Here is a 21,714-nt window from a genome sequence, read left to right on the forward strand (position 1 = left end):
TTAGCAAAAATAGTGAAAAGAGGGCACTTTAAAATCTTTAGGATGAAGTGAGAAAAGAGGGAACTTTTAGTATTTATCATAAAGAGGAAACACTTGGGGGACTGTTTTATATTTAGAAGGAAGAAGGAATGGTAAAAAGGGAGTACTTTGTAATCTTTAGGGGAGAACTGATTAGTATTTATCCAAAAGAAGAAATGCGGTAGGACTGTGCAATATTTAGAAGGAAGATAGTAGGGTGAAAAGGGTCACTTTGTAATCTTTATGTTACGAGTAGGAAAAGGAGAAAACTTTTAAATTTTTTATCATGAAAAGGGAGAACTATGTAATATATAGAAAGGAGAAAGAGGAGGAGGAAACAAATATAATGTATAGTCTTGAAAGGGAGTAAAATAACACCATATAGCATTCAGAAGAACGAGGGAACACTATGTAAAGTATAGCCGTGAAAGGGAGTAAAATGATACCATGTAGTATTCAGCAGGCCAGAGAAACATGACACACTTTCATCCACACGACGAAGCAGTGTCCTGAAATATTAATAATTTAGTTCCACAACTATGGGCTAAATATTTGTACGTAACCGCAACAGGTTAACAATCAATCGTTAAAAACAAAAATGAAAAATTACGTCAATCAGTATTTTGTTATATTATTTATTTTTATCTATCTATTTTATTTTAATTTCATTTTTTATTATTATTTTTTGGATGAAGCTGTTTATAGAAACATCAATTTTTACCGTTTACTCGTAATGGGGAGCTGCATTATTGTTGCTTTTAATAGGTATATCCTGGAATTCCTCCTAATTTCACTTTTCCATTTTATGGTATATGTGTGGACATTAAACTTAAAACTTTTCGATCTCCCCTTTTTTACTTTCGTATTCAATTGTTTTAGATATGATTAATAATTTAAAATTGAATTTATTCTAATGTTGTTTGAGGCTCCTTTTTAATTTTACAGTTTGTTTTATTCTTAATTGAAGTGCTTCTTATGAATATTTCATGCAAGGTGGTAAAAGTGCCGTACAGGATGTCATAAAAAATTGTAATATCGAAAATAAGGGGTTTTTTTATAAACTGTCTTGAAATCTCTTTGAAATGAATCCATTGATTCATTTGTTGCGAGATAAGTCAATTTTGTGTCTGCATTGAGACCCTTGAGTATAGAAAAAAATAATAACGACCGTGGTTTTCATCACCGGAAGTGATTTTGTGTAAGATTTGTCAACCTTCTAAAATGAAATGTTCGCTTCTCGTTTAAAGCTCAGAAGACCTTAACAAATAGGTGTCATGGATGTTCAAGACATGTCATGTATTATAGAAAATATCTGATAAGGAGAATAACGAGAAAAAGATCTTTCTTCAATTTCGTAATATTATTTCTTTCTCTGACGCATTCACTTAACTGTTATGAAACAGTATACTATAATTTCAATTTCTCTTTTTTTCATAAGTAGCAGTCATAATACAAAAGAAGAAAGTCATCCATGCATGGTAAAAAATAATCAAAAACAGTTACCAGTCTTAAATTCAAAACTCGTCACATAGCGGTAATTTTCGGAATTATTCAAATTTAAGCAAGCCCGACATAATTAATTCAAAGCGACAAAATTTGAAGGTCAACGACCTAGAGCACTTTTAATAGGATAATTAATTGGAAAGAGTGAATAACCAAAATATTATCACGAGTGCCGAAGAACGTATAGAGTGTTCATAACTCATACGTTTTGCCAGACCTTGCCGAAACTACGCAGACTTTTTGTATCGCGCTAGAACTCTAACAAATAGGCTTCTGGAACAGGGTTATGTTGCTACAAAAATGAAGTCATCACTACAGAAGTTTTATGGTCGTGAACTCGTGGATCGTTATGGTGTATCCATCTGCACCATGAAAACTGATGTATTCAACGGGTCATAGTTTTCTTTTCCTCGTTTGTCTACTCCGGACTTGACTTTTTATGAGCAACTCGGCGGGTGTTTCTAGAAAAGCAGAGGACGCTTACCTTACCGGTGTACCTGGTCCATGCTCCCAGAGTCCGAGTTGCTCATTTACTTTTGTTACTTTGTAGGTATGATTTTAGTTACTTTATGTTCTTTGTTGTGAATGTCTGTTTTCCATGTCTGGTCTTTGTCCCTGGATTACATTCTTTTGATTACCACTATAACCTTGGTTCCCTTGATTACTCTTTAACGAATTTGAGGCACTTGTTTCGCGCACGAGTTAAATCCTCAAGCGTTCTTCGCCTGAGTGACCATATTTTGGTTATTCACTATAACCAACTGATTATCCTATTTATTATACAGATCTTATTCATACTTTATCGATATTTTCAACATGGATTTTAAATTATGAGATTGGCGGATTGATATCAAAGGTGTGACATTTTGGCGGGAGGAAGTCCGAGAGTAAAAATGGCGATTTTATTTCACAGTGTTAATTGTCGAAATTTATTACACTTGGGACGGTCGATAAAATACTGCTATCTATATGATAAAAAAGTTATATTTATAAATGTGATGCTTTTAGTATTTGAAAGGCTTTTAAATGGCAAGTATCGAGTACAATTTCCTCATTGATGCAGTAAACTAAGGATTAAATAATTTCAAAGGAAGAATAATCAGCTTGCTCATTATGTGACTATTTTTGGCTTTGGTGTTTGTCGTCATAGCAACAACGTGGACACTAAATGTTACTTCAGGACCTGGTGCCACAAAAATACTATGGTTACTTCAATCAAAGTCTGTCTTTAAAATAGGTGACGTCACAGACGGTTAATAATGTGTTCAGACTTAAGTAGTTTTCATGCAAATAAAATGTTCTCCAGAATACAGATGCAGTTAACATTTTTTGGATATAATATTTTATTTACATTGCGTTGTATATAACATACAAACTGCATATCATGCTATTGTCGCACATCATAAAGCCGGTATACTCTATAAAGGAAGATTTAATATATAAAGTTTTGAATAGTTTTATGGTTGTCATCATGAACTCGGATCGTTAAGGTGTATCAATCTGCTCCAGGAAAACCGATTTGTTCCACGTGTCATAGTTTTCCTTCCCTCTTTCGTCTACCCTGTACTTGACTTTTCCTGAACAACATGGCTGGTGTTTCTAGAACTTCAAAGGCCGCTTACCCTACCAGTGTACATGGTCCATGCTCCCAACTTTAATTAGAGTCCTAGTCGTTCATATACATATGTTACTTTGTATGTACGATTTTAGTTACTTTATGTTCTTTGTTGTGTATGTCTGTTTTCCTTGTCTGGTCTCTGTCCCTGGTTTACATTCTTTTGATTACTGCTATAACCTTGGTTCCCTTGATTACTCTTTATAGAAAAAAAGAGAGAGTGGTTAAATTCTTTTGAACAAACGGGTTGAACTATAAAAGAAAAATTATTGGCTCGACTGAGTTTTAAATAATACCGTAATGTTTCCATATTGATAATGTAATCTTTACTTCATTTGAAGCATACATACACTAGTATTTTTCTCTGCCTAACTACAACAAAAACTAGTACATGAAAATGCTTATTTTGATGCATCTGATGTATCCGAATTGTCCCTTAGTTCTTGACACTTGATTTTTTTTATAGGATATCAATGCTACAAGGATAAACCATTTATCTTGTGTATAAGATGAGTTATTAACTTAATTTATAGATTTATTTTTCACGTAAACTTAAGCCAATGAAGATACAGCAACTATGATTTATTATGCTGACTACTTTTTTTCCTAAATTTGACAACGCTATAGAAAGTAAACGATTACTATTTGTAATTAAACTATTTCCGATATCATTGACAGTATCGTTTTTTTAATGGCCCATTCCAGTGGAATCGGATTTATTACTGAGTGAATTTTATTGTGCGTTTATTTGTTTTATCAGTTCATTTTGACTTTAAATTTAGGGAAGGTAAAGACCTTATAATGTTAGTTTAACCTCACTACAGACACTGTCTCCATGTCGTTATTTTACTTTTTAGTAGATATTCACCATATCTGTTCCTTTTGTATTCCACGTCTTACCGGATTGACTATCCACCAAACATAACACCTTACAGCCACAATAAAGTACATTCTTTGACACTTGTCAAAGTGGATAAGTCATAGGACTCGATACAGTTCTCTGGTACAATTTTAATAACATCCCGAGAGTGCATTTAAATTACTCATATATTTCTTAAAGGTTAGGTACCCATTTCTGGAGAAGTAAGATTTATTTCTCTATCAGAAGTGGATGTGCCTGTTATTTTTTTCTAATCATAGAACACTTCAATATTTAATTACTTTGATCTTGTACCTGTGCCGTGGCTTAACCTTTTTTAAAAAAAAACATTTTATTTTGAGTTTTCGTCCATACTGAATTGAATCAAATGCTTTTAAAATATGTCCTATATTCGAGGTACACGATTATCCTTACGCATGTCCGGCAATAATAAATGTTAATAGTTTCGATTGAACAATCGTTTTTCTATTTGTTGGAACGTCGTGTAATCGTGTTAGTACGTTCAACGAAATAAACATTTTATTTGAAATCTTCAAGTAAAGTTTTGGCCCTACGTTGTTTTTGTCGCTCAATTGCTTCGTGATATTAAGTTCAGGATCAAGTTCAAAATTTAAAACAAATAGTCGATAATTGACGCATGTTTTATGGTGATTTTTCGTTCCCTTAATAGAATTTTGTCGATTTCGGGTGTTTCTCCAGTTTCAAATTGTCTGCTGCTTGCAGCTTGATATTTGGTTAGGCATGAATTATTTCGCCCGAATGTCATTAGTTTTTGGCAATATTGGTCGATAATGTGTCTTCGTGCCGTTATTTGACTTTTTGAAGAAGTGTTATCGTTCCGTTACCGTGGATTTTATTGCTATTGTTGTCGGGCAGAGTGAAACTATTATCACAACTTTATGAAATGATTGACTTACATTGAAAAACAATTTTAATTTTGAAAAAAAATAAAATTGATTAAAATACATTTGTTAGAACTCTTGGTGCAAAAGCATGTGGAGTATTATACGAGTTCAGTGATCATCATTTTCCTACAACTGACGGAATTTCCAGTTTGTCGGAAAGAACACCATATGGCAAAACTATTCGGGGAATCGTTTGATCGTCAAAATGAATGGGAGACCTGAGTCACTTTGAAATTGAATAGGTGAAAGGACACCTTCTAATCTTTAACATAAAGTTGGAACATTGGGCAATATATATTGTTTCGAAGAGAAATGGAAAAAAGAGCGCACTATGTGATAATAAGATTGAAAAGCATGACACTATGTAATATTTACAAAAAAAAAGTGAGAACAAGAGGGCATTATGTAATATTTACAAAGAAGTGAGAACAAGAGGGCATTATGTAATATTTTGAAGAAAGTTGAAGCAAGTGGGCACTATGTAATATTTAAAAGGAAGTGAGAACAAGACGGCAATATGTAATACTTAGAAGGAAAAGGGAACAAGATAGTACTGAGTAGTATATAGAAGGATGTTGTAATAAGAGGACATTATGTAATAGTTTGAAGGAAGTGGGAACAAGAGGGTACTGAGTAATATAAAAGGATGTGGGAATAAGATGTCATATTGTAATATTTTGAAAGAAGTGGGAACAGAGATTGGCATTTTCAATCACACCGTGAAGAGGGAATCTGAAATATCAATAATTCAGTTCAAACACTATGTTAGTAAACACTCAATTATTAGAAACATTTATTATCATTATTACTATTAGTGTTTACAATATTTGATTGGCACATTATATAATATTACAATCACCCTAAGCGCTTTACATACATAAAAATATCACACAATATAAACAATAATATGTAAATAATATAAATTAAACATAAGAAAGTAAAAAACAACTGAAATTCAATTATTAAACTTGTTTTTCTTATGTATAGCTATCAACACGAATTTAACCATCGCCTTTTAGTTCCTGAAAGGATTAATCCAAGAATTTCATTTCCATTTCACTATTCCATTTTTATATAATGTGTATTTTGGTATAACGTTAAACTTTATCAGTGATTCTCCGGTATCTTTTAACTGTGAATTACATTAATTTGCATACGAGGTATAATTCATATTTAAATTGAACCGAATGTTTTTGTACGATGTAGCTAAAACGTAATTTCAATTTTGTTCTTTATTGAAATACTTTATATGAATTTTATAAATATTTCATGATGGTACAAATACAAAAATTTTAAGAATAAGTCTTGCTAAAGATCAGACAGAGGGGGATTCATTCATGTCAAAAACCCACCAAATACTTCATACTTTTTTTAAATCGCTTTTAAGATAAATTCATTGATTCATTTGTTGTAAGCCATTTTTGTTTATTCATTGAGACCCTTGAGTATCGATAAATTGTATAACGACTGTGTATTTCATCAGTGAATTTGTGTAAAATCTGTCAACATTCTAAAGTGAAGTGTTCGTTTGTCGTAAAAAGTGCTGATGATCTTCAAAGATAGGTGTAAATCATTAGTGTAATCTGTATTTATTGAATTTAATATATGTAAGTTCTTATTCTTTTTTTTCTTTTTGTGTCTTCGAAGTGCTCTTTACTGTAGGCTTTTCGTACATGTGTGAAACAATTTCATTAATACATTATACTTCAACGTAAAACTTAAATGATTTTTTTCTATAACAATCCGATGTAAACTGTATTTATACACATTTTTGCGTGGTAGTTAATTTCACTAGTTTTGCATTCATGCCCGAAAATATGTGCCCGCGAATGTGATTATAGTCCGAAAATCGCAAAATTAAATACCCGCGAAAAAAGTACAATTACAGTACTTTAAAGGTATTACCAATTTAATTACTGTGAACCGCAAAAATTTTGCGTTTAGTTTATTTTCGCGATTTTTGCCGTAAGTCAAAAAATTTAACATGCCGTGAATAAATCATTTGCAGAACCTTCGATACGATCTGCAGTGAGACTATGCGAAAAAAAAAAGATTATGCAAGAAAACAGGAAACATTTATAAGTTGATGCAATTAGTCATTGTAATTATTGGAGTTGCATTGCATTAAAGTCTAATTACCAATTACAATGAAAACAAATTGAAAACAAAATAACAACGAAGGTCATGTGAAATGTATAACAATAGAATTTATTTACATTATATGAAAAAATATATATATGCAAAATTAAACAATACATCTAAACGCCACCAGCGATGTGTATTGGCGGAACTGACTTTAAATTAACCAACACATCTAAACGCCGCCAGCGATGTCTATTGGCAGAACTGACTTTAAATTAACGAACACATCTAAACGTCACCTAGCGATGTGTATTGGCAGAACTGACTAAATTAACCAACACATCTAAACGTCACCTAGCAATGTGTATTTCTTGAACGATTTTAATTTTAATAAATACATCTAAGGTTGCAGTATATGTATGAGACTGAGTTGCACTGTTCTAACACTAATAGACCCGGTCTAATTCAATAAAACTTGAAAATAAAAGGTAAAACTTGGTGGAGAAATTGATGATTCTTGGTAGTAGAGCTTTCGTACAGCTGCAATATTTGTGTAGAAGAAGAGGTGTAAAATGCATGTTAAATTTTCTTCGGAAAACTGATCCTTGCCGCAGTGGGTTCTTTCATCTAAACCAGCTGGCTGGTTTTTTTTTCTTTTTTTTTTTTTTTGGTTTTTTTTTTTTTGGTTTTGTTTTGTTTTGTTGTTATTTTTACAAAAATGCAAAATTTTGCACAAAATTTAAAATTACAAAATTATAAAAAAGAGCAGAAAAATGGTAAACATATATTTGTTTTCTTTTGCAACAAATCTATGCCTGAATACTTTTCCTTGTAAGTTTAAAGTTCCTGATATTTTTGAAACCTGCGCATTGACAGTTAATTTTATGAAAGCAACCACAATTTACCATTCAAACTGATATTCTTTTTTGTGATGTTACTATAGCTACAGATTTTTATGACAAATATAAGAAAGTATCATTCATGTTCACAGTCTCAATAATGTAAGGATTTTAAAAATATTTACTTTTTATGGGACAAAAATGTTTTATTTGCTTGTTTCAGTGTCTCAATATAGCTTTATTTCCACAAACTATCATAACATTATCTGCAGTGGCATATCTATAGGATAGAAACTAAAAGTGACCTAGCGATGTGTACGGTCCAACAGACTATAAACTTAACTAATACACTTTAAATGACCTAGCTATGTGTACTGGCCGAAACGACTTTATTAAAATGACCAAGTGATTCGTATTTACCGAACCAACTTAAATTTTGGCCAGCCCAAAAAGTTAATCAATAGAACAGTTAAGCTGTACACATGCAAATATTGTTCACGGAAAACACTTGTCAATTACGATTTTCAAATGGAATTTACTCAAAATGAACTTTCTGTGAAAAGTCCTCTTGGAATTTAGGTGAAGGCACTATACACCTAATTTGTACATGAAGGCTCTATACACATGAATTGTAGGTGAAGGCTTTATACACCTAATTTGTACATGAAGGCTCTATACAATTGAATTGTACTTGAAGGCTCTATACACCTGAATTGTACATGAACTCTGATAAATATTTCATTTGCCCATTTCAGGTAATTTTTTTATTGCGCATGGTTGTCAACGGTCGAAAGCAAAATATACAGAAATATTTATATGTGTGGTTGTTTATAATGCGCTTTAGATAGTATATTGTGGATAAAACAGAATTTTATTGGCAAATATCAATTAAAATTTACCCACATGACAATATAAAGCAAGGAACAAATAATCCACAAAGAGAGAATTATTAGTTCAAACCATTGCTTTAATAATCAATTATGGGTTCACTACGATGCCAACTACGTGGGCAAATCATTTTACTTCAGGGAAATCTGAGTTGAAGTCTGCATATAAAATATAATCAACTAAAGATATATTTAAGTTTGCTTTAGAAGTCCCCCTACTGACGTTTGAGCTTAGCTCTGCATCCCCCAACTGATATGCTTTTACCTCTAAATCTCCAATTTATGAACTGTGACTCATAACCTTTCACTGATCTAATCAACTGATCTAATCAACTGATCTCATCAAGTAATGTAATCAACTGATCTAATCAATTGCTGTAATCAACGGATCTAATCAACTGTTGTAATCAACTGATGTAATCAACCAAACTAATCAACTGATCTAATCAACTGTTGTAATCAACTGATCTAATCAACTGAAGTAATCGACGGATCTAATCAACTGCTGTAATCAACTGATGTAATCAACTTAACTAATCAATTGATTTTATCAACTAAACTAATCAACTAATGTGATCAACTGATGTAATCAACATATGCACTTCGACTCTTGATCACCCTCTGATCTGCTTCAAATTTTACTCCCTCAATAGATGTACTGCGACTCTGAATCCCCTTACTGATGTAAATCGATCCAAGAAAATATAGCTAGCTTTACATAGAAACGAACGGAACTCATTTTTTTCCCGTTCTATATACATGTTTCAATTATCATGAGTTCATGATAAACGTTCATTTATGTGGGATCTCAGAATCAACTAACAAATATTAAGTGTAAAAATTGGGAATTGTTAAACATAGTATGAAATAATCCACTACTTTGACAAAGGAATTTGATTATTTTTACCGTCAGTATCATGTAATTAAAAAATAATTTTTAACATCACTTTGATCAAATACATGTAAGTAAAGACTTTACTGCAATACACTGAAAATGGTTTTTTTCAATGGTACATGTAGGTAGCTTGACAAAACCCTCAGATTTCAAACATTGTAATAACAATTACAAAGATATCTAATTATGCACTGAACCAACAGAGGTCATTTGAAATAAGACGACTTTCTTAAGTCATATTTGCTAGTTTTTGACATTCACATTTGTTTTGCCTGGATCTTACAAGAATGTTTACTTAAGAAGGTAGACCTAAGGTAAGGGACAAAACCCTCACAAATCATTGGAACGTTTGTATTCAGCATTTTACATCAGTGTCTTGTAAGCATCAAAGGAACTTAGATTGATTTCATTCTGTGTCAAATGAAAGCTTGATAGCCTTTGGTGAAATTGAATATGATACAAATATATTACTGACTTCATGAGTCCCTTACCCAAGATCTACCTCCTGAAGTCAATTCAGTAAACAACATTAACTACAATATGGATTTTTATGGCATAGTAACAAGGATATATCTATATAGACGGTGTTTCCATCTTTTACCTGCAGAAATTTAGTGCTGCTAAAATTGCACTGAATGGTCTTAGAAACAATCATCTATACATTCTATATAGTAAATGTTAGTGAGCAATAATTGGAGAAAGCTTTCAATCCATTTTACTCAGTCATTAAGTTGTGCCAAATGTAGAATTCAATTCTTGATAAATACCTTTATTTACCCATAGGAACAGACGATAATTATAGTAGATACGGCTAAACCACGTGGCATACAGAAATGTTTTATTATTGAATACTACTTAATTTTGAGACTTAACCATAATCCATTATCTCATCAGTATCATTGAAGATAAGGATGAGATAGGAAGGGACATCATGTCTTATCCAAACTATATATCTGAATTAATCCAAATTTTCAGTAGCACAAATTCAAACCCCCTAAAGGTACATTATAAATACTGATATAGAGCTTATCACTGATAGATTTTTACTGTGATATATTTGATTGTGGTTACTTTATTTTTTAACTTCGACTTTGTTTTTTAAAGTTGTTTATCAGAGGTTACTGCATTATAGCATTAAGAAATTAATAACATTGATATGTGCAGTGTGTTTAACACGTCGGTAACTATTTTATTTCGATTTTATACATTAAGCACTGAGGCTTCATTTTATGTACAGCACAGCATAGTAACTTCTAAGAGATGGAATTTGCTTTCTGTTTCGATAGATAGACAGATAGACAGATAGGACTTGATAATTAGAAAGAAATACGGCACCTAAGTTGTAAATAAGGATAATCATTTGAAATCCTGATTTTATAATGGAGAACCTTGTAATATTAATGTTTATTACATTGGGAATGGGGAACTTTGTGATGTAAATGTATGTTACATTGTGAATAGAGAACCTTGTGATGTTAATGTATGTTACATTGGAATTGAGAACCTTGTAATGTAAATGTATTTTACATTGGAAAAGAGAACCTTGTAATATATTTAAATATTACATTGGGAATGGGGAATCTTGTAATGTAAGAGTAATCAAGGGAACCAAGGTTATACCGGCAATCAAAAGAATGTAATCCAGGGACAAAGACCAGACATGGAAAACAGACATGCACTACAAAAAACATAAAGTAACTAAAATCATACATACAAAGTAACAAAAGTAAATGAGCAACTCGGACTCCACTAAAAACTGGGAGCATGGACCAGGTGCACAGGTAGGGTAAGCGTCCTCTGCTTTTCTAGAAACACCCGCCGAGTTGCTCATAAAAAGTCAAGTCCGGGGTAGACAAACGAGGAAAAGAAAACTATGACCCGTTGAATAAATCAGTTTTCATGGTGCTGATGGATACACCATAACGATCCACGAGTTCATGATGACGACCATTAAACTTAGTAGTAATGACTTCAATCTTGTAGCAACATAACCCTGTTCCTATTTGTTAGAGTTCTAGCGCGATACAAAAAGTCTGCGTAGTTTCAAATGTATATTACATTGGGAATGGAAAACGTTGTGATGTAAATGTATGTTACATTGGGAATAGAGAACCCTGTTATGTAAACAACTGTTATATTGGGGTGATGTAGAAGTATGTTACATTGGGAATAGAGTGCTGTAAATGTATGTTACATTGGAAACGGAGTGATGAAAATGAGTAAATAGAAACGACAAAGTAAAATAAGAAATGTTAATCTACAATTTTCGATATATTCTTTGATTGCATGATTGTTTCATCATTATTGTTATATTTAGTCACTGCTAATATTAAGGTTACTTTATTCAGCCAAATAGTTGTATTCATGTTGCATTAGATTATACATAGCTTGAGACAAAAATATTATTCCATCAATATCACAAATCAGAATTTAATGGTAGTTAGATAAATGAGTCATTTTTTCATCTTTATTGTTCAACAAAACCAATAATTAAGTGTCAGTCTTTGTAAGAATCAGGCAGTGGATGAGTGAAACAAGGAAAAACCCACTATTTTGAAAGTTTAAATTGACGTCTTGCACCATCACAATCATTGAAAAAAGACATTTTTTATATCTTTAAATTGAGTTATAATTTCATTATTATGCAGTGGAAATAAACATTTTAAGGGCAGATAACTCTGTCAAAAACCTCCTTTATCTAACATTCAACTGAAACATTTCTGAGTAACACCAGTGATGCAGAGATCAAATAATGGTCTTTTAAATAAAGAAAGCATGCTTGAGTGACAATATATTGTCAGAACGATAGGATTTTGTTTTGACATGCATGTTCCTGTTTTCTCATTTTGCCTGATTCTACTTACACTTTGCTAATGTAGTTGCATAGAAACAGCACAAAGACAGAAAAGTTATAGAAAATCTCTCCTAGCAATGCCTTCATATTGAATTGCTTTTGTTGAGTCGTGATATTTTTTACATAGACATTAATACAATTAATAGATTTTAAAGCACTTAAATATAACTAATTGAAGAAGAACGTGACTGAGTTTTATAATTGATATCAATTAATTACGTAATATAGATGTCATGATGAATGAATGAATTCAAACTTGGGTGTGAAACTATTGGAAATAATGAGCAATTCTATAACCTAGTCGGGATTATTGTAGACTTTCATGTCTTGTCGTTAACTGTTCTCCTTTCGCTGTACAGTTTTTATCATCCGCATGAAATTAAATAGTAGAGTTTGTAAGAGCCATGTAAATTCTGTAATATGGGATACACCCGACAAAAAGCTACACATTTTTATTTTTGATATTCGCGTGGAAGTACTTTCATTCCCTCTCCACATATCGACAGGTAATATGACCCCTCCAACGTTCTTATCCTCCTCTAATTGTTCACTGTTTCGTCACAGTCCTTATCCGCCTCTAATTGTTCACTAAATTGTCACATTTCTTACCTTCCTCTCATTGTTCACTACTTCGTCATAGTTCTTATCCTCCTCTCATTGTTAACCGCTTCGTAACAGTTCCTGTGCTCCTCTCAATGTTCACTACTCCGTCACAGTTCCTATCATCCTGTCTTTGTTCACTGCTTCGTCACAGTTCTTATCCTCCTCTCATTGTTCATCTTTTCGTCAAAGTTCTTATCCTCTTCTCATTTTCACCGTTTTGTCACAGTTCTTATCCTATTGTCATTGTTCACTGCTTCGTTACAGTTCTTATCCTCCTGCCATTGTTTACTGCTTCGTCATAGTTTTTTATCCTCCTGTAATTGTTCACCTTTTCGACACAGTTCTTATCCTACTGTAATTGTTCACCTCTTCGTCACAGCTCTTATACTCCTTTCATTGTTCACCGTTTCGTCACAGTTCTCATCCTCCTCTCATTGTTTACTGCTTCGTCACACAAACTCTTGGATCGTTACGGTGTAGCCATCTGCACCATGAAAACTGATTTGATCAACGTGTCATAGTTTTCCTTTCCTCTTTCGTCTACCTCGGACGACTTTTTATGAACAACTCGGTGGGTGTTTCTAGAACAGCAGAGGACGCTTACCCTACCAGTGGACCTGGTTCATGCTCCCAGTTTATAGTGGAGAGTCAAAGTTGCTCATAAAAATGTCGTGGACGTCACTGTCACGCAGGAAAACCTTGTCTATAAAATGATGGACGAACTCTTTTATCTGATCAAATACTTTTTATTTCTGAAATTGACTTACAACTCGAAATCCAGCGCACTTAAGTTGTAGTGACCGCTTTTGTCTTATGCTTGTAGTTTTGATGGTATTGTCATTCTTTACTATATTCTGAGCTAGCTTTCAGTAACTGCGAGCGTTCTTTAAGTGAATATGTCATTTTTCTATATAGTTTAAGTTGAGCTATTCCATTGAGAGAAAATTATGCATTATTGATTTTATTTTGTGGTGTGCTTGTTTGCTTTTCGGTTCATTTTGTTATTTTGCATTAAAGGGGTGGTTATGGCTTTATAAAACTAGTTTAACTTCGTAGCAGATTCCATGTACCTATCCGCAGTCAAGAGATGTTGGTCATTAAAGTATCTTTTTGCTGTTATATTACGTTTTAATTTGATTTTGAAGAAATGTCATCGTTCAGTTTCCGGTGATTTTACTACTTTGTTGTCAGAACTTACTTAAATGTGTGTTTTCTCTTATTTGAGACGTTTCTAAAAGTATTTTCTATTTCGTATTAAGGTTATACTCTGGTACATTTGTTACGTTTTACCATATCCGATCTTTTTTATTGTATGAGGATCAGAATTCTTTAGTCGTTATTTTATTACAGTTTTTCTTACATCTTTCTTTAATGAATCGTTTACCATGCGTTTTTGTTCTCTTTTAGCCTTGTTGTGACAAACGGTTTTGTATTGTAGCTAGTTACGGAAATAATGACTTCATTGATGACCAAGTAACAATTTGATGAATATGTTGATTGTTGTAATAATTGATTTGGTATTCCTTGACATCATCACTTCGTCATAACTTGTTGTCACATTTATTCATCCAAAATATCGAATATTTATAATTAATTCAGATCTTTGTCATCATTCAAACGAGATTTTACACCTGATATAATTAAATGATCGAATTTCGCACAAGGCTTTTATGCGCTTTATAATATTTAACAATTTCTTATATGATATCTCTCATCTAAATAAAGCTTTAAAACAAAAGGCACCTTGTTGATGATATCACAATAGAATACGAACCAATTTAGAGAGGAAAACTCCTTTCTTCGCACCTGTTATATAATTAGGAATCGAAACAATGTAGTAATATAATTTCTATGTGAATGTAATTTTCTGCATTTTGGGGGATTGTTCTGTCAAAAGAAGAATATTAAGGCGTTTTTATTCTACTCTCACTATGCTTTGGCAATATTTCTTTCGTAAAATAATATCGAAATTTGACTTGATTATTTTTAATGGAGTTAACAAAGAATTTCCAGTTATGCAAAAGGATAATCATAAGAGAAATACAGGTCTGTCGCAAACATATGTTTTTCTCAATTATTAGCAAGTTTATTCTTACAACCAGCTTTTTCTTTATCCCCGCCTACTGTTGTGATACAAAATCATACATATGAAACTTTCTAACCACAATTCAATGTCAAATCGGCAAAATTTAGCATCTCGACAGAAAATATTGCCCTATTCAGCTTACTGTGATATTTACTGTTTCGACTACTGTCAATATTATTTATCATTCTAATAATTCGTAGTAAAAGGTACATGTGTAAACAAAACTTTAAGACTCTATGGAGAATTTCTTATTTTTTATTCATTTAAGAATTAAAGGATTCAAATCCAAATTAGGATTTCATCCTTAATCAATCAGTTGTTTGGTGTGGGATTATTTGAATACGAGCTGTGGACCTAATGATGTCGCAATATCAAGTTTGTTTAAAGAAAACAACCACAGTTACCCAGAGAAACTTCACAAATCAAAAGGACTTTTACTTATCAAATCAAAACTATTTCTCATGGCCTTGATGAATAAAATTTTGTTCGTATTCTCATGTTTCCTGCGTGTTTCCATGAAGTTATCTCATGTTTTTTTTATTATTACTTTTTACTACCCGACTGTGTGATTTTGTTTTTGTATTTGGTGTGTTCTATTTGCTATTATGATTTAGAGTACTTCATAAATCATATAAAATATTGAGTGTTCTCATCTGACCAAGCAATTAGTTGGCTATTTTATCATCTGCACCATTAAAAATTGATTTATTCAACGGGTCATGGTTTTCCTTTCCTCGTTAGTCTAACCCGGACTTGTTTTTATGAGCAACTCGGAGGGTGTTTCTAGAAAAGCAGAGGACGCTTACCCTACCTGTGCACCTGGTCCATGCTCCCAGTTTTTAGTGGAGTCCGAGTTGCTCATTTGCTTTTGTTACTTTGTATGTATGATTTTAGTAACATTATGTTCTTTGTTGTGTATGTCTGTTTTCCATGTCAGGTCTTTGTCCCTGGATTACATACTTTTGATTACCGTTATAACCTTGGTTCCCTTGATTACTCTTATCATGACTTATCCTTAGATTATATATTACAGTAGTTTATTACATGTATCAAAGTATAATTATTCGTGAATGACAAAAAGCGAAGGTGACAAAAGACATAAAAAAGTGAAACAGTTCTAAACTGCATGAACCAAAAATATACAGGAAATCTGTCTGAACATAGTAATATAAGAATAGAAGATATGATATGATTGCCAAGAAACAGTCATCAATTAAAAAGTTGGGAAACGAACAACTTCTACTGGTCACAACACAGTCTTTTGTGATGGGCAAAATTCATACCATCAAGCAAGCTGTAAATGACCCCAAGTTAATGAAGTGAACTATTTATAAATCGAAAATTGTAATCTATACGAAAAAACGTTATAATAATGAACATAAAAAAATAACGACAACCACTAGATAGGAAAAGACAACGAACTACAAAAGTATGTTGAAATCGGATTTAAATCTTCAGAACGATACAGATTAAGTTTAGATATTACCATAGCCAAAACTTTCAAACAGGAAGTGTTCAGTAGACGTGTTTAACTGTAACACAATATTTGTCAAAAACTGACGTTTTTCTAACATGTTCGAAAGTATAAATGCAGATTATTCAATCATTCATCAAGGAATTATTTTTCTTGGTAGCTGATTAAGTTTTAGAGAAAATGTGCAGTTGATTTTTCAAATACTGTCATTAAAAATGTTTGAGATGTTACTTCTGATTTCTGAAAACATTGAAATAATACGTACACATGAGTAAATGTTTATCAAACCATGTCAAATAGTATATGGCTTTTGTCATTCCTTTCAAAGATTTAATTAACTAATTTAATATAAAAAGGCGTTGACGTCAAATTTCGGATACTTAAAATTCAGATTGCATATCTCTTTGTTGCTAGCAACGGATCTTGTTAGATTTAACTCAGTGTTTTTATTTCATTAACTCATCAATTTATGTTCACTTTAACGACACTATAAGAATAGAAATGGATTTTGCAAACAAATTGTGTGTTTTAATTTATAATACCATTTATGTAATGTGAACATAAGGTAAAAAGTATTTCTCCAATTCAAAGCCGGCGATTAAAATAGAATATTCAACCACCGTGCGAAAATTAAATTTCTAAGAGAGGTTCCTCGTCATTTTACATTTTCAAATCTTTCTATACATTCATTGGATTCACTTCAACCGATTGTTGACTTGAATGAATTTCTCAACTCTCTATAGTAAAATTACGAATTTTACATATTCACAATAGCTCGCATATTTCTAGTCTTAATTTTATTATTTCGAATGAAGAGGTGATATTATAAATACATCATTACTATATTAAACTAAATATATATGGGAAACTAAAATTGTTCATTTTGTTTTTTCATTCATTAAAGACAAAGTTTGTATAAAACATAAACTATGTACATATAAAATCAAATGAAAATACCTCGCGGAAGTGTATACTGAGCATGCTCATTAACTTACCACAAACGGGTCTATTAAGAATAACCCTTTCGTTGTAAATCAAGGTTTTAGAAATTTTTAGGCTTTCAATTTCGTAGTTGTTAGGTACCAATTTATACCATAGCTGCAGTAAAATTCATTGCATGGTTTCATTTTGAATTTTTGTGTTTCGTGATAATATTTTGCCGGTTTTGAGAGAAAAGCAGTGACTAATTGCGGAAATAACAAAAATGGTTGATTGGCACACTTTCATTTTTGTCACAAACTGCTTTAATTAACTTACGAAAGAATTTTTCATGAGAGGAAAATTTAAATTTGGTGACTTTGATCGTTTAAGTTTCTTGTCAGATTTTAATGTGTTCTAAATCTTTAAATTATTATCATAGCGGACGTTGATTGACATAAAACGAAGAATTTCCGGTGAAATAAAAATAGAAAAGGGAACATATATTTTGAAACACTACAAATGCACCATCGTATACATGTACATTGTAAACTTTATAAAAATAGTAAATACTTACAGAAATCACAAGAAGGTTTTTAGTAAGTATAAACACACCTTCAAGTAAGCCTCAACACTAAAAGCATTAAATTCAACGGTAACAGACCATTGACACTCTTTCAAAATAATTGAACTATCAAATAAAGACAAAAAGACACATTAATAACCAATATTGACATTAGAGCGGAATCGTTTATTTCTAACCAAGTATCATGATGCATGCACAGTAGACGACTTTGAAATAGTTGACAAACATCCGAAATCGACAAAACGAGATGAAAGCAAGAAAAAATCACCAAAACATGCGCCAATACTCAATTATTTGTTCAAACTTAGGACTGATCTTGAACTTGATATCACAAAGCAATAAATTGTGCGATGTACGTTAAATTTTATGTGAATTAATTCCTGTTCTTTACAAAAAATATTCTTTTTAATTTGTTAATTAAAAATGTATAATCAAAATTGAAATTATTTCTTACTTTAACCGCCATCATTTTAATTACTATTTCTTCATTTGCGTCAAAATTAATTTTGTTATCATTACTATTCATGCAGCGACTGACGCAATATAGTTGATGGATTTGTTTTTTTTTCACAATCATTGTTCGTTTTAAAGAAGAAAACCACAGATTTCGAATGCTGTGTTGTCAATAGACGTGTTAAATCTGCCTAAATACCACAAGTTTAAGGTCATCAATCATGACCAATAATCTAACTAGCTATGTCAGACCTTATTGCATTAGCGATATCCAATCACCCACTTTGTACATCATATAATTTGATAAGCTTCAATGTCAAGCTTGACAAAGCCATTGCCTGTCAAACCAGTTTTACTCTGTCCGACCATATCTTATATATGACCAAAGAATGAACTTAAATTGTAAATAATTAGATGACTATTTTTTGTGGGGGATAGATAGAAAAGTCGACAGATTATTATTTTTACGCTTTTTCATTATTTTTTCAGCTGCCATCGCCAAAATTAGATATATTGAGAAGAAAAGCTAGAAGTGTCGATGGAGATATAGGTATGTCAATACAGTGTTATGTTCTGTTGTTGTGCTGCTATGGTAACAATGATGTGTTACTATGGTAACTGCATTACTGTTGGTTAATCTTTGTTACCTTTGCAAGGTAAACAAAATTTTGTATCTATGTGCACAAATCTGATATTACAAATTTTGTATGAAAACAAGCTTTCAATGTTGTGTAATTTACTGCATGTAATCATTAAAACCTTATCCATGTGCACCCCTTCAAACCACTGCTAAACAGTATTGACAATAGTTGAGCAATGTCATTGGTAACTATTTACATCTGACGAGAAGATAACCTTATTAAACAGTTTTGGATCAGAAGTATTTATGTTAACTGAATTTAATTTACAAGATTACGTAATGACGTTAAATGTTCCTTATAAGTCCTTATAGAACAATCCATTAAGTTTTTTTTTATACCGGGGGAGGATAAAATTAACTTTGCATGAACAATGACAACGACTTCAAGATATGTGTGCTTATCAGTAGCAATCTTTATAGAAATCAGACCGGAGGTGATTCATGCATGTCAAAATCCACAGAATTTAATGTTATTTCTTGTTCAGAAACAGGTACTGAACACATAACAAATCTTAGTTTTTCATTTGGTTGTTGGGATTTGGAGATAAAGTTATATAAATTGTACGTGAAAATGGAAATTTGCAAGAGTTATCGTTCTTGATTTTGTTTAATTTGGTTTGTTTCAGTGAGAGATGAATGTTTAATTGCCTCACAAGTGCAGATCTGAAAATAGAAATAATCATCGTCATGTGAAAATATAGCATATGTAGACTGAAATAGCGTCGTTTGTTTGGTGGGTTTTCTACATCATGAATCACTTTACCATTGGCAGTGTCTGAATTTTATGTAGGCTTGTCCTTTTAAATGTACGATAAATGACTCTATTGAGATATTTGTCCTTTTAAATGTACGATTTATGACCAAGACGAATGGAAGATATGTATCTTTTTAAATGTACAAGTAAGGACTTAGACTCCAGAAAGATATTGGATTCTATAATATTGAATAATAAGGACAGATATTCTATGAATATACGTGACCTATTATATTCAAAAATAAGTCAAGGAAACCATGACTATAGTGGTTCTGATATATTTACAGTTAAGATCAAACCTCTCGGAAGATATTGCTTCAATTGTATGAAGAAGTTAGCACAAAGCTTCCGATGAGGTTTTTTTTGTCCTAACACATCTAAGACGTAAGACCAGGGCACAACAAGGAACATAAAATAACTAAAATCATACATACTATGTAACAATAGCAAATGAGCAACTCGGACTCAACTAAAAACTGGGAGCATGGACCAGATGCACCAGTAAGGAATTGCTAGAAAAATGTTCAGTTTTACACTTTGAAGGGCCTATATTTTCTTATCTTGATATTGTAATCGCGTTTACATTTAAGAGTCTGTCTTTTTAAATATCAAACAGAAGGTAATCCAAACATGTTCTCCTATGTTTTACATATTAGGTACTTTGAAAGAGCTTTAATTCGTGGATTAGGGAAGAAACATAAGTTCGTGTATTCTTGAATTCGTGGCTTTTAGTTTTTCAGAGTAATCAAGGGAACCAAGGGAAATATCATATTCGTTGAGAACCAAATTAGATGGTTTGGCCTATCCATAAAAACCACGAAAATTGGTATTCGCAAGACCAATAGCACTTTCACAGTGTAGACCACATAAAAATAGGTTTCGGATACCCCCCCCAAAAAAGGGGGATAGTATATTATGTTGACACTTTGAAAGAGTTATCGTTTTGATTTTTGCGATTAAAACAATAGCTGAATGATTACATGATTAAGCGATAACGACATTATACCATACACATGCTACGTAAGCACCATTGGTCTATTTACGCCGCAATAGAAAAGGGAGGTTTGGCGCTATAAAACATATATTGTATCCACCCTATCGTTTGAAATGATTGTACCAAATCAGAACTATTGCGGTACCAGCTGCTCCGGTGGTGTAATATCTATTTTGTCAGATAAAATTTTGACTCGACTTGATTATTCGATTATTTTGTTGTTAATCTTATTTACAGAATAGATTATGATTAATAATTTGACACATAAATACTGATAAAGGATTTTTTGTTCGTTTTAATTTTCTTAAACTTGTATCACTTTGTTCATTGATAAATTTCTCTATAGATTGGTACTTAATTTCACAACAATGTGATTAAAGTATTACTAATTTATTATGCCCTCAACAAAATGAATATTGAGTAATAACATTTTGCTTATTTACTTATAGGATGTATGCATATGGCTACAACTGAAGGAGAGTATAGATTTAAAGGAGATGGAAGCCATGGTGTATGTGGTTTATACCTCCTCAGTCCATCAGATAATATAATAGAGATGGAATTCACTGATTTTGATATTAATTGTGATACTGGTATTATGGCGGTAAGATTACATACAGAGTTTTGCACACTCCAATTCAGCTAATTACCAAAAAAATACAATGTTTATATTGTGTATATGAGTAATCAATGGAACCAAGGTTATAGAGGTAATCAAAGGAATGTAA

The 21,714-nt window shown here is 32.0% G+C and overlaps 1 protein-coding gene across 4 annotated transcripts in view; it reads left to right on the plus strand.

Annotated features, from left to right (window-relative positions):
• Nucleotides 1-21,714, plus strand: part of LOC148597579 (corticotropin-releasing hormone-binding protein-like) — a 49,086-nt gene that overhangs the window by 10,516 nt on the left and 16,856 nt on the right. For all 4 annotated transcript variants that reach the window (XR_015919109.1, XM_088563657.1, XM_088563658.1 and 1 more), the window contains exons 2-3: nucleotides 19,088-19,148; nucleotides 21,436-21,590. Coding sequence is in view for 3 of the 4 variants with exons in the window: in XM_088563657.1 (XP_088419783.1) it covers nucleotides 19,088-19,148; nucleotides 21,436-21,590 (216 nt within the window). In the remaining variant the exon portion in view is untranslated. The remainder of the gene's footprint in view (nucleotides 1-19,087; nucleotides 19,149-21,435; nucleotides 21,591-21,714) is intronic.

This window comes from Perna viridis, chromosome 15, assembly GCF_037379345.1.
Source record: "Perna viridis isolate PV_CMFRI_1.1 ecotype Kerala chromosome 15, ASM3737934v1, whole genome shotgun sequence".
In the NCBI taxonomy this organism is placed as follows: Eukaryota; Metazoa; Mollusca; class Bivalvia; order Mytilida; family Mytilidae; genus Perna; species Perna viridis.